We start from the raw sequence: 15,556 nt of genomic DNA, 5'->3' as shown, positions 1-15,556 counted from the left end.
AGCAATAGTGGGAAGGGTGCCTGGACTGGCCTTCTCCTGTAATCAGATTGGTGAATACCCCAATTGTCATAATAGAGTCTTCATCTAGTAATTAATGGGACCAGATGCAGAGATCCACAACCAAGCACCAGGCTAAAATCAGGGAATCCAGTTGAAGAGAGGGAGGAGAGAATACATGAGCAAGGGAGAAACAACACTTCCCACCCTTGATAAACCACCTCTCCAGTGTGGAATCCTGTCCACCTTTGGAATTGTAGACATGCAACCCAGACTTCCAGTGGGATAGCCCCAGGACTTTTAGCATTTAAAGCCAAGTATACACCCAATCAATCAACCTTAATCACCTATTTTCTTAAGTAACCCAACCTCCAAATCCCTTGGGCCCTGCTCTTCACACACACACACACACACACACACACACACACACACACACACACACACACACACTATATTTCTTAAAAGTATGATAGCACACAATAATGTAACATAAAGGACCCAAATAAAAACAATTTGCAGCCCCTTTCCTTAAAATAAAGCATCAGGCTAAACCGGTGCCTTCACTGTAAGATCTTTCAGAACAACATTCTAAGTGACTGCAAGTGTCTCTGCTTTTGTGCATTCAAAGGTCACTGGGAAACAAGTCACAGAAACATGTTCTTAATATCCATGTTTATTTTTTAACAGGTCATTTCTGGATCTAATTTCTTTGTTAAATTATCAGGTCATAATAATAATAATAAAAAAAGTCAGAGCTGTGACTATTCCAAAGGTTTCCTTTAACTAAAGTGAAAAAAGTTTAGATGACAACCTTAGAACAGGAAACCTCCTTAAACATCATGAACAGCCACTTTATTACTTTATTATACCATACATCTTCTGCCCAGAACCGGGCATTCACATCATACGCATTCAGCATCTCAGCAACCACATCTATTAACTTAATCTCCTCAGCACAAGAACACTAGGGAGCTGCACACCAACTATGGGTGATGGAGGATCTGTTCAGGGGCCTGCTAACTGGACCCACCCTACTGGGACTCCTGCAAGTAGCCTGTGAAAATGTCAGCTTGGAGCCTGTTCTGGAGGGCAGGGTCCCTAGAGAGCCTGAGTGTTAGCCTGTTTGTCTTTTCACATGCTTCAAAATCTCAAAGTCCTTCCTTGTAGACACTGACTGATGCCCAGGGAATGCTAGGATTGTGGGAACTGGCAGGATCCACGAGAGACAACTTCATGGGAAACCTGTACCCACTGCTTTTGCCTTCTCGGGGCTCAACAGATAAGCTACTTGTCAGTGTTGTGATATGTATGTATGTATGTATGTATGTATGTATGTATATATATACATACACATACATACATACACACACACACACGTGTGTGTGTGTGTGTGTAAACACACATACATATGTGAGTGGAAGAAAGAAGTTGTGTGCCATTTTATTTTAAAAAGAAATAATTGTGGAAGCAGAAAGAAAAACTGGGACTACTAAAAACAAAAACAGAAACAAACTTATTAAGTCATAAAACATCACTGGGGAAAACCTATAAAAATGATATCCATTTATCATGAACAGAGACACCAGACTCTAGAGGCATCTACACTAATTCTATACTGCTTTAAACACTACAGAAATTCACCTCCTCTCCTGTCACAGCAATCCTACAGGGCAGGTACTAGGTGTGGCCCCCAATCTGCAGGTGGGATGCAGATAGAGGGAGGAAAAGGCACAGCAAAGTAACAGTCCAGCTAGAAATTAGGCCCTGTTGGTGTTCTTAACTACCCTCTGTGCTGTTCCTTGGAGATTTCTGCTCATCAAACATGTAGTGTTTGGCAGTTCATACTGTGCCCTGTGTGTTCTTCAAGAATCATCTTTACACTGATTGTCTGTGTATAGCCAGGGGAATGACATTTAGTGACCTATGTGCTCAACAGTTTCACAGGACTACAATGTACTCTTCTTAATTGCTGGCCTTGCACTAGAGGCTGGATATCTAAAATTTATTTTAGAGCAAGGCACACAATGGTCATCTCAATAAATATTTGCTAATATTTTTTAAAAATATCTTTTGGTAGCTAGTGAGATGGCTCTGCTAGTCAAGGCACGTACTGCCAAGCCTGATAACCTCCTCAGAACTACTCTGCCTTTACATGGCATAAGCACAAGTGTGTACACACTCTCACACACAAATAAATGAATGAATGAAAAATAAAAAAGTATCTTATTTATATCATTGGAATACCAATTTTCAACACCTTGGAAGAGGCTGGCTAATTGGCAGTCTAATCTTAAATGCCTTGTTAGGATGATGGTGTCTATTCCAATCAATTGCATGAAAACCATCCAAACACTAGCAGGCTCTAAATTCAGCCTGCAAGACCCCTGCTTTCCTTATTAAACACAAAGTCATACACCAAAATTCTAAGTTGGTAAATAAAGATATTAGCATTCTCAATGAAAAACAGCAACATCCAAGACAAGAAAAGAACATCAATTATTTAGACTTAAAAAAAAAAAAGTGAAACAGTCCCTTTTAAACTGACAGATTGATGCCACCATCAACACATACCTGACCAACCTCTGAGAGCCATAGGAAGAAATACTGCATGTTCTAAAGTAGACACATTATTTTAAAAATAGCATCCATCAAGTCAATTTCTCTTTCCTTTTGACAATGAGGAGCATTTGACTAACAGAGAGCTTATATGTATGTTTAATAACATGACACATGACTACTCTGGATCTATGGAAAATTTATCAGTTTGCTGAAATAGAAGTGTATTTATGGTTCTGCTCACCACTTAAGAACATAGGACAAAAATGAAAATGAGATAAAGAAGCACATGATGTGATGAGAAAGGACAAGCAGGAGGGGAGCGTGTGACTGAAGCAGCAGACAGATGCTGTGATAGGTACACTGCGACACAGAGTGCTTCTTGGACTTACCGGTGCTCACAGACTGAGCTGGCAGAGGAAGCTGGAGTCCTGACTCCCCAAAGACTATACTTCCTGTTAATAACAGCGAGGGCAGCAGAGAGGCAGGAGAGCCAAGAGCATGGTTAAAGGAATCAAAAAAACCAGAGAGAATTCCAATCCATTTGTTCTCATGCATTATGTTGCTTTCTACTACAATAGTACCATGATATCGATATTCTAAAGTATAAACTAAATGACAACTGAATAAAAATACCCATGGGCCATGTTTCCCAGTACCCTCCCTCTATTCAACAGTGTCTTCACAGGTATAGCAGAGTACAAGTTTCTGATGTCTTCTTTCTCTTCCTTGATGCGCTCTGACGGACATCAACTCCTTCTTCACAACTGTTCACTATTTACCAGCTCAATAGCTAATAAAACATACAGTAGACTCTAACTTCAAGAAAATCATCTCAATTTATGTAAAAGTACACTTCTTGAATCTAATACCTAGAAAAGCATTTTAAAGTGTTAGGTTAGGCATTTCTGCATGTTATGATAATGTGGTTTCAATGGTAGCTTAAAGTAAACTGATTAATTATTACAATTCTCTAATATATAAGGTAATCACCGGTGCTCCCAGAGCATTTCTCCAAGAGATACCATTTAAAAGCTTAGACAAGGGACTCCGAATGAGGTGTCAGGGGTGCTGTAGAGGGTCTCTGTGGTCCTGTGAAACTGTGGGCCCTAGCACCCCCTAAAATGCATATGGATGAGCATTATGAGTATTCTGGCCTTGTACCTGCTGTACCAGACAAGATTCATGCCCATGTCAGAGGTGTGGAAAAGGGTCCTCTCCTGCTCCCTCTCACCAGGTATATACCATAAGGGTGTGTTCAGCAACACACCAAAGCAAACTAAATCCTTATCAACAACTGTTTGAAGAAGAAATCCAGAGTAGAAAAAAGAGGGAAGACAGGTTATAGGTGCCTACTGACATTGTGAAACAAAACAAGTTATTGAATAGGTAACTATAGGCCATTATAAAAGGGAGGCTTCTTTTTCCTTCTGAAGGAGTCAGGAAGTAACTGTTCACAAATACCATTAATACCATCATCTACTACAACAAATGAAGAAGTTCACTTGCGGGTGTCATTCTCAAGTTTGTTTTTTGGATTTTATAATTGTGTCTAGTCTAAGTCCTAAGGCTGACTGAAAAAAATAACAACTTGACTAAGGATTATTAGAAATACATTTATTTTCTTAGTCTGACTGCTGAAGAAAAACAAATAATCAAAATTCTTCAGACAGTTTATCTATGCCCTGAAGAGTTACAGTAAGCACTTGGATCCTAGATGCCAACAGGAAAGTAACCAGGGGAATTTTACAGAAAATGATCACTGCTATTGTCTCCAGTGCAAAGAAGTAGGAACAGCCTCAGTTCTTACGCTTAGCACTCTGTGCTACCTTCAGAGTTTGGTGGCTTCTGGCTCTGGAGACAGAACCACCTATCCCCTCACATTTCCATTCTACTGTGCCAGCTCACATGCAGTCTGAGAAGCAGAGTTTGTCCAAGAACAATGTTTATTACCTTTGTACATTTCCAAATGGACCAACAAGTTAATGAGAGGTGAGGAAATGTTCTCAGAGAAAATGCAAAGAACAGAGCAATTATGAACAGACACCATTATTCACTAAGGTGCAGGGCAAGTGGCTACCCTTGGCTCAGTGTAATAGTTTGGAAAGTTCCCTGTGCTAAGTCCAAAGCCAAGAGCTCTGTGTTTCCTTATGTGCAACCAACTTTTGAATATGCCATTTTCTCTCTAGTAAGGGGTCATTAATGAACAAAGCAAAAGAGGGTCTAAGTTTTGCACTGTACAAATTTAATGGAAGGAAAAAAAATTCTCAGAAAAAAAAAAAAGTCAGATGAGGCTGTAAGCTGAAGTCCTAACTACAATAACCAATGACCTGAATGTCTCAAAAAGAAATGTCTCATTTCTAGGACCACACACATGCTGAGAGTTAGAAGTGGTAGACCACAGACAAAAGTCTTTCGGGATAGGCAAACAGGCAGCAGGCACTGCTGCTGAATTACTAAAAGTGAGCCTGAGGCTGTGTGAAGGGCAGTGAGTTTCACTCCAAAACAACCAAGATGCTCTGGAGAGTGTACCGCTTTTTATCACAGCAGCTACCCAGACCTCTCTGCAGTCATGTGGACAATGCTTGATACTTCCGCAGCTATCCAGCCTTTTCATCATACAAACCACCTAACAGGACACAGGAAAGGGTGGCAGCTCCTTTGAGGAATGTGGTATCTACCTACACTTTCCTCCACCACTTTGTTGGATACCAAAGGCCAATATAAATATAGAAATAAGATGGGGTTTACTGGTGTGTTATGACAGAATGAAGCTTGGTGTTTTGTGGATGGACTGTTTTCATTAAGAAACACAGCTTACATGTGTCTATGGATCTACTTTCCTTTACAGGGCCCACATAGAAAAGCTAACTACCTAAATGACTGCCTTATCAAGATGTTAGTATCTGTAATTTTAGCTATGCTCAGACTAAAGAAAAACATCTAGTGTATTTGTGCCGAACATCTTCCATATTTACTCCAGAGTGCAAATATTCTGCCACTCTACTAATGGAATAACAAAAATATTTCTAAAAACAATATGAGGGAAGATATTTGAATAATTACCTAAATGTGAAGCCATCTGCTCACAGAGCTGAATTACTAATTACTAATCACCAACTGAACTACCTATAATTTTTTCAACAGAAAAGAATGCAGCATCACTGAAAAAGTGAATACTTAGGAATAACAACAAAGCACACAAGCAGGGACATGTGAATGCGATGTCTTTTTGTGGTTACACAATACTTTGTAAGTGGATTTGAGACCAACACCTCCATTTGGATATGATTTAAACACAAGACTACAAAGAGCTAAAAATATAAACAGCATACATGAAAAAATCAAAGAAATCAAGTTAGGGTCTACCATCTATCTTTATTACACATACACACACACACACATTTCTTTTTGTTTAACATTTTAATTGGACAAAATGGTACATATTTATAATATATATGTATAATGGTGTTTTGAAAGATGCAAACTCTATGGGTAACTAAATGAAGCTGGGCATCACACCTTCTCTGTAGCAAGGATGCTTAGATTCTCTCAGGAATGCCATACATCATTATATCCTGTACACCACTGCAACTCACTTCTTGTGACTCAGGCTTTTATACCTTGACCAATAACTCCCTAAAGTCCTACATTTCTAATACTGTATACACACACAAAGATCCCTTTCACTACTTGGAATGTGTATGTAAGTTAGACTACATGCCTGAATATCTCAAACTTCCCACAGTCATCCCTTAGAAAAGGAGCTAGCTCCTGTTTGAACCTTTAGATGGTACCTCATTGTGAGATTGTCTTCCATGACTTAACACTGAATAGAAATTACTCTTGGGGAAAATACAATGGCTGTAAAGCCCATTTCATTCAAAATTAATTTTATGTTTATGGAATCACTACTGTGATAATCAAAGAAAAATATCAAAACATTACTTATTTCTAAGCTTGCATCATGATTGCAAAAAAGTGTTTTGAAACTATTTTTAAAAATAGACAAACATCTTCTCTCAGAAAGGACTCTAGTCAAAGTTGTTGATTCTGGGAAACAACCAGGCAGTCAAAGGGTAGACTGGAGGCCAACATAACTCTTCTTGTGTTCTCAGATCAGCTAAACAATGTGCATTTGGCTTGAAAATGGAACACAAAATGGGTTTATTCTAAAACAGAAATTAACATCGGCACAAGCTTACAAATGATGACAATATCAAACATGAATGATTATGTCACAAAGATCACGGATATGAGACAACTGGAGAAAGCCAGTCCTACTATTTCATGAGTGGTGCCTAGGATTTAGCATAGAATTTCAGTGCTGGATCACACATGGGTTTTAAAAGCTGTTGGAACTCAGAGTGACAGAAATGAAGATGTGTCCTGGAATTTACAGCTCAACACATAAATGTGGGTTGGTAAACACTAATCACATAGAGTCACACAGAATTTGGGCAGAATGGTTTAGTAAGTATGAGAGTAGAGAGAGCAAGACAAATGACTGCATAATTTCATGAAATACAGCTGTAAATTAATCAAGTTACCCTCTTACCTATCTCCCTAATGACACACACAGGAAGGGAGCATATTTCAGGGATAGAGGGTTTACCCAGCATGACCAAGGTCTGGGTTCCAAAATAACAAACTCCGAGTGTTTAAGGGGAGCCTGTTGTTTTTGTGCATCTTACACTCAGGCATCTACATGAATGTCTGTGAGAGAACATGTTTATTTACATGAACTATATAACTATAGTGTCCCTGCTTCCTGTGCATTCCCTCCTCTGCTACACAGGGCCAATTTGTGACCTGATTTTATACCAAATATAACTCAAATCCCTGGGACAAGAAACTGGTCTAGGGATACCATGCAATCTGATTGCCCTTTCTGAGTAAATATATTTGTTTCAGTGACTGTCCACAGTAAAGCCAGGTTGTTGGTGACAGAATGTCTAAAAAATGTCACTCAGGGCTCTTTTCGAACCAAGTCTGTGTGTTGCTTAGATGATCGAGAACAGAACCTAAGAGTAAGATTTAGGACACAAAACTACATGACTCTTACAAGAAGGCGCAGCAACTTCACGCCAAAGCCTGTGGTGAAAGATTCAGCATTACTCATGGTCCTTAGCAAGGAGAAGCCAGTGGGCCTGACTGGGACACAGTCAGGCCCTAGAATTCTACCAGGGCAATGGGAAACATTCTGCAGGAAAATAATTTGATTTATTCTTATTTTTAAAACTGTAATTTTAAAAATGTTCTTGTAAATGTAAACTCAGGAGAACTCTGACAGCAGGGTAAACCCATTTGAAGTTCTGGGTTCTGCCTTGGCATGATCAGCATGTTCTTTGAACATCACACTGTATTTATATTTGAAGTATATTGCAGTGTATTAGAACTAAGTGTATCTAATCTATATTTATTAGTATTGTTTTCCGGGGACTCTGGGATGCCTTCTGTCATCAATGAGAATTTGCCACAGTGTTAAGAACTGGGTAGGAAATATTCACTCTGTATATAAGAACGAACTGGCTCCAAATAGAACCTAGTTCATCTTGTGCCCATTAGTATAAAATCACTCAAGTAGTTCTTGTTTTCACTTTACCACCTCGGAAATTAAGTTCTAATACACTGGAGATGGCAAAAGGGAGGTCATTGCCATTACCTACTTCTTTGGCATCAGCACCTTCACAATACTACCTTTCCAGGAAAAGGTCTTCCCAGTGCAGATAATTACTGGAGACACAAGCAAAGAAGTCGATGGGAAGTGAAATACTGCCCCTTCTCAGCAACTATCTTGTACCTCTGGGAAAGTGTCCCCTATGGGAACTGCCATTAAAATGATAAAGTATCCCTCATAAATGGGAATTAGCTAGACTCACAGAGGGTGACCCCATAGATTAAAGCCCCACATGCAGCTCAAATACTCACCGTTCTTCCGTTCATTCAGAGGGGGTAAGTGCTGACTGGACTGTAGAGAGAGCTCCTGGAATTCATGAGCCACAGCCTCACTTTGAGGACTTGGTGCAAGGTGGGCTAGAGGACCTAGTTCTTCCTCTGTGTCTATGACACCTGTGTGATCCATCATGTTCCAGCCACTGGAAACAGGGAGTATGAGACACCTCTTAGACGTGGCCTGTTGAAGAGACTGACAAAATGTTTTAAAAATGTAAATTAAATGGTTTAAGTTCTTTCCTAGGTCCCACTACAGCTCAGTTCTACTGCTGTGCTATCTATTACCAACTTGCCCTTTCTGTATCGCAGGTTCCTTGTCCACCTCACAGGAATATGGTTCCTATCTAAAAAGTATTTCTATAGTAAATAAAAGCTAAATGACATTTCAATATATTTTTGTATGAAGAATTAAAGAAAATTCTAGCTATTGATGTCATTTAAAGATTTCAACACATGCTAAAATAAGAAGTCAACAAATACTAATTAAAATTAAAAAATGGGCTGGCTTGAAAGTGAATCTCAATGTCTTTATTCTGAGTGACTGAATTAGTCAACAGTCACAGACTCTTTCATCAGCATGGGTCTCAGAATGAGCAAAACCAGAACAAAGAAAACATAGTTCATAAGGGAAACAAATTTTATTTTAGGTCATAGAGGTTTTGTTTGTTATCACAGCATAAGTTGGACTTATGAGAAGATATGAGAAGCTGGTAACAACAAAATAAAAAATATGAGAACCTCAAGCATATGATACTAGTTAAGTCCTAAATCAGAAGCCAGGAAATGGCAGTCCATCCATGTTATGCAGTGGCAACTTGCCTGCTGAAACTGTGGCCCACTTACTGTCAGCTGCCTAGTGTCTGGGTGGTTTGCAGTTTTGACTATTATAACACAGAAATTCTCCTATACACAAACCTGGATACATGCTTCCACTTCTTTCCTACACACCAGAAATGGGATGATCAGATTACAAGATAGCAGTATATGTAGATTTTTAAGAAACTAGAAAAACGTTTTCCACCCCTAGTGGTGGGGCACCAGGTCCCAGCTGGTCCATTATTCTTGACAATCCTTTTGTAGATTCTTTTCATTTCAGAGGGCATGAGGTTTTTCAAGGTAGTTTTTAAAAAAAATATTTATTTTTTTTTTATGTGCATTTGGAGATTTACCTGAATGTATGTCTGTGTGAGGGTGTCAGGTTCCTTGGAATTGTAGTTACAGACAGTTGTGAACTGCCATGTAGGTACTGGGAATTGAATCCAGGTCCTATGGAAAAAGCAGCCATTGCTCTTAACCCCTGAGCCATCTCTCTAGCCCTTTTTTAAACTGTTTCCCTAGTGACTAATGACGTTGGGCATCTTTTTATGTATTTATCTCCTATCCCTTTATATTTTTGGATTTAAGTATCTGAGGAAATATGCTAATTTTAATAGTATGCAGTTGGTTTTTTACAATTGAATTTTGGATCTTTTGTATATTCTGGATACCAGCACTTTGTCAGTATGCTTTTGGCAATCACTCTTTTCCAGTCAGTGCATCCCACTTTTGTGTTCATTGGTGTTTTATAAAAATTAGGTATTTTTGATTTGGTAAGGTACAATTTACAAATACTTTATATGTCATACTTTTGTTGCTGTAGCTAATAGACTAATCTATTCTTAGACTAGTCCAAGGTCATAGAACTTAACTCTTATGTTTCCTTCTTGATGTAGAAAGATATATATTTGAGTGCAAGATGCAAAGTTTTACATAAGCAGTGAGATATGAATCAATACTGATGGCTGCTACAGCATCATTTGTAGAAAAGATCACCTTTAGTAGACTAAACTATCTTTGCATCTCTGTTGAAAGTCATTTGACCTGTATAGTGTGGAAGTATTCCTTGTCTTTCAATTCAGTTCTTCAAAAAGGGTAAACTATACCCCAGATTTTTGGGAGATTCCCTAAGCATTACATGTGCAGGAAAAACTCTACAGAACATAGCTATGGCCATATACTGAGATGCACCAGGCTGCCCAACATATGGAAAAAAGAGCTACACAAACAAGTGAGGCAAGCTTATATTTCCCCCCTAAAACAGTCTTAAGAAGAAACTACCAAAATCTACAGTCTCTGCAGCTTCCAACTAGAACTCTACAGTCACTGAAAATACCCTGTAATAATGATGGCAACTCATCACCAAAGATGAACACTACTAGAGATGCTTAAAGAGCTCATGTGAGACAAGAAGGTGCAGCAGATAGAGACTTCTCAGGAGCGAAGGTACCAAAGTGCTGAGTATGCAAGTAAAGAACTAAGACTAGTTTTTATTCTTAATTTCTTCAATATTAAGTACAATGTGAAAGTTGCAACATCATGGCATGAGGTCTGCAGGTGAAACTCATGAGCATGAAGGATGAAAGGGGCAAATGCAATCAACCTTAGTACATTTCCACAGACTGTAAGAAAAATCTTTAAAAAACACTCACTGAGAAGTTAAAGCAGAATTCCTAAAATAATTGTAGACAATACAAGTAATCTTAGCTAAAATACTGATAGGGTAATTTAAATGATACTCTAAAAATGCCCAGTTAACTCCTAACAGAAAGGGACAATAGTGAGGAGGAAAATGAGACAAACAAAAACAACGAATAAAATAGTAGGCCTTAACACAATATTCTAATAATTATATTACGTTTTAAGGGGCTAAACACGCAAAAGAGAAGTTGACAGAGTTTGTTTTCTTCAGTCCAAAATATATGTTCACAACTAACACACTTAAAAAAGAAAAAGATATGGTTCTGGGAGAGGTAAATGAACACGAAGAGGAAGCCAAGAAAATGGTGAAGACTATACGTTGCTATCAAATAATGTTACTTCAAAAGGTTCTATTAGGTAGGTAAATTTGCAGGTAAAATTACTTATTCCACTAAGAAACATTAAAATACAACTCAAAGATTTTTCAACATTGAATTTTCATTTTGAATTATTTATTCCTCCAAAATAAAATCTGTTCATACCAAAATATTTCAAAGACACAGAACCATGATATCCTTAATGTACAAACCCTGAATATCAGTAGTACTGACAGAGAGGGTCCTTTAGACAGATTTTAAAATATTCAAGGCAGTATTATGTGTTTTTAATACTGAAAGATCTCTTTTTTTCAACTCATGCCTTGACATTGTACTCACCTTAAACTCCCACACACTTCCAAATTGAGAAAATTATAAGCTAAGTAAATCTTTACAAAATGTAGGAAAGAAAAAAAGAATAAGTTTTCAAAAATTTAACGAACATTTTTAACAGAGCATGGAATATCCTCTGAAATTTTTAGGCACAACTCTACTTAGGCACTTGACAATTTCTTTTGAAAATGAAATTCAACATCTATTATAAACAGCACTGTCTAGAAGTCTTTAGGTGAGATCTAACGTTAGCCATCATGAGATGGTAAAGAAAGAATATTAGAATAAATTGTCCCACTGGGTCAAAATCGGAAGTGGACAAAGAATGACAAAACTGATTTGTCTGGAACTGACAATGTGGTGAATGACTAAGGAGTTTATTCCTTACAAAACCTAGTAACAGAAACATTCCAAAACAGAACATTCAGCACTCGTCTGGCAGGAAGTAAACACACAGGAGAATACTGTAACATCAACCCAGGACTCAATTTTGTTCTTAAGACAAACCAGACATCATTCTTCAGGGTCTAGATGGTTAACAGTAGTCTTCAGCCCTCATCAAGGAAACATTTCTTTGCAACAGCCAGAGACCACTGCAGAAAACTACAACTAATGAAAATATATAGCTGTGGAGCCTAGTTCCAACTGATATCATGACACAACTCCTGCACCTCAGGCTCAGGGAAAACTGCAGGAGAGGAGACTGAGCCTCAAAAGCCAAATGATCAGAGTTTGCTATGAGATTGTGATTCCTTAAAACAGAAGCTCCACCCATAAAGTCTCACCAATATGGCTGCCTAAACATGAGCTCAACAAGGATGACACCAACAGACCCACTAATGTGGGCTGGGAAAAGTTAATAAGTCTTAATCATAGACAAAGACTTTGAGGAGACTGAGGAATACAGAGAATGGGATAAATCATCTTTCTCAGGGAAGACACACCAACTGGTTACTCAACACCAAATGGTGAGGCCAGAAAATATATACATAAGTAACATGATACAGTCTAAACAGGTTGCATTTATGTATCTAAGAATATAAAAACATATGTAACAACACTTAAAACGAGGGTTTGGAGGGAGGAAAGGAAAGAGAACTGTAATTAAAAAGTAAAAATTATCAATAATAAATCACTTTATCATTTAATACTGCTGTGGTGATATAATGATTTTGTATTTTTAAACACTAGGTTATTGGGCTAAGGTAGTCTTTAAATCAATGTTAACATTTATTTCCAACTGAATGTAAATTCAAAGCCAAGTTGCTTTCTTTCCAATGATACCTCCTTGCTTATAATGACCAATTTCAGGGACATATAATAACTAACACACAGTCACTGCTACATATGGGAAATGCTAAATAAGGCACTCAAGCCATGTCTGTGTGGAGCTTCAAAAGTTCAATACACAAATAATCAAATGCAGATATCTGGATAAGTGGATTACCTACTACACGCACCAAAAAAAGGCCTTAGATGTAACAAAACTGTCTCTGCTTTTCATGTTCTCCTAAACCACAGACATTAAGACAAAAATGAATGTCCAAATAAAAAAGATAAAACAGCAAAAGATGTTTACAGACAAAGTTACCCACACACAATCAAAAATCATGATCAAATCTGTTTATATTTTATGAATAAATGTTACTTCACAGTTGTGTAAATGGATCAAAATAATCACAGAAAAGAATATCTTGGTTAAAAGGCTCTGATGCCTAGTAGGAGTGCTTCTTTCTCTTCACTGGAACAGCCAGCCTGAGGAAAAACAGAGGAAAAGGATCCAGACTCCTTTCACAGAGAATAAAACATCTGTGCAATGAGGGTAAAACAGACAGAGAACAATTACTGTAGCATGTGTGAAGAGAAGATAGCCTGGAGATCAAAGTGCTCTGGAACCTTAACAGAACCCAGTATGTCCATGGCATATCAGGGCAGTCCATGAGGGTGAGCTAGCATTTACCCTGCAGAGTTTTCTTCCTTGTGAAGAAAACAAAGGCAGAGATCCTAACAACAGAAGGTAGAAGGGAGAGGGGAGGAGTCAAGCAGGGATGGTAGAGTAACTCAGGTTAAGGATGGGGACTCTAGAATTGGATTTCAACAGGGTGGCTGTGCTTTTGAAACTAAGTTGTGAATACAAAGACATGAACTTCATTTTGCATATGAGTCATTTCCCCTGCAACCTGAAAATCCTTAACAGGTGTCTTCTTTTGGGTTCTCAAGGAGTATGTATGATGTATGTATGTATATATGTATGTATGTATGTCATCTGCAAATCGTGATAGTTTTGCTTCTTCCCTTTCTACCTAGACATCTCTATATCTCATTTTCTTAATTGTCCTGGCTAGACACTCTATACAATGCTGAGCAAGCCAGAATTTCTATCTCCACATTAATTCCTGATTTCAGTAACTTGAATTCTCTTTTTCTTTGTTAGAATAGCTAAAAGTTGATAATGTCAAAGTACCAACTTCTATTATTTTTCCATTTCCTGGATTATTATTCTGAATTCATCTTCATTTCTTGCTGCCCACTTGGCTTGTGATAGATTAACCTTGTTTCTAGTGTATTAGGATGTGAGTTGGGTTGTAAATTTGAGATTGTTCGATGAGACTGACTTAAAGTTCTAAAGGTTCAACTCTTCCTCCTTGTGGCAATATCTGTATTATTTGACATGTGGGGTTCATTGAGAGTAGAGACCATTTTTTCATGTCTGACCTAGTTAAGTCAAATACTTCCTGAACTGTCTATCTAAAGATGGAATGTAAAAGATCCAAATAATTTCAGAATCAGAACTAGCCTCCTCTTTGGACAGCCAACTTATGGATACCCATGTGAAAATGTCTAATTCTTTCAACTAGAAGTCTCCTTCCATTGCTATTGTAGCTCCAGCTTCTGCCTGGCCACAAACATACCAGAAGCCAAGTTATGACTTCCACAAGGAGCCGTTCCCAAATCCTGCAGAAATCACAGGTTTGCAGGTGACCTGACGCATAGCAAGGGGGAATGGGACTCTCTCTAGTATGCCTTTAAGATTGTAAGGGGCAAATCAAATTGAGTTTGGTGGTATAAACCTGAAGTACTAGTAACTCAAGGGGTGAGGCAAGAGAGCCTATTCAACAAGATCCTATCCAAAAAAAAAAAAAAATAAAAAAAAAATAAAAGGTGGCTAGTTTGTATAAAACTCTGAGGTTTTAAGACTTCACTTTCAGCACTAAGAAAATAAACAAATACTACCATAAGATTCTATTTTTAATTATATCTGCAAAGGTCAAATGCCAAAAGTCAGTAACACATGTCATTGACAAGCCTGAACCATACCTGTGCAACACAAGTAAAAACCGTCACAGTATTTTGTGGGGAAAAACAATTACTAACATCTATGAAAATTACAAATGCATCGGTCCTTTGACCCAGCATTTTATGTTCTAGTAACCTGTTCAAAATAAAATGTAAATAGGACTTCCAGAACAATAGAGAGGAACAGTGTCAAAATGACGATTTTAGAACTCTAGACATGACAAAAGTCAGACAAGAGAGGAAACTATTCAATCTTAGTGAGAAGCAGGTGTTCTGTGGTACTGTTCAAATCACAAACCTATATAGAAATCCGTAATACAGAGAACTCTTGCAACTCAACAAGAAGAAAACAAACACCACAATTTAAGATATACAAAGGATTTGAATGAACTTCTCTTAAGAAGACATGCACCTCTCTAGCAACCATCAGTTTGTAGGGGAAATGCAGCTAAAAAGAACACACTTTGTACCCTGCACAACTACTATTAGAACAGCAACAAAAGTTCACAACAAATGCTGGGGAGTGAAGGTGAAAACAGGAAGGTAGCTTGGTGCAAACTGCTATAGTTATTTTGGAAAACTTT

The 15,556-nt window shown here is 38.0% G+C and overlaps 1 protein-coding gene across 1 annotated transcript in view; it reads right to left on the bottom strand.

The window, feature by feature from the left end:
- Mrtfb (myocardin related transcription factor B) overlaps nucleotides 1–15,556 on the bottom strand; it is a 127,552-nt gene that overhangs the window by 98,123 nt on the left and 13,873 nt on the right. Inside the window, exon 2 of the mRNA XM_051181455.1 lies at nucleotides 8,485–8,701. Coding sequence (XP_051037412.1) covers nucleotides 8,485–8,701 — 217 coding nt within the window. The remainder of the gene's footprint in view (nucleotides 1–8,484; nucleotides 8,702–15,556) is intronic.

This window comes from Phodopus roborovskii, unplaced genomic scaffold (genome assembly GCF_943737965.1).
Source record: "Phodopus roborovskii unplaced genomic scaffold, PHOROB, whole genome shotgun sequence".
Lineage (NCBI taxonomy): Eukaryota > Metazoa > Chordata > Mammalia > Rodentia > Cricetidae > Phodopus > Phodopus roborovskii.
This window is presented reverse-complemented; position numbering and strand designations above follow the sequence as displayed.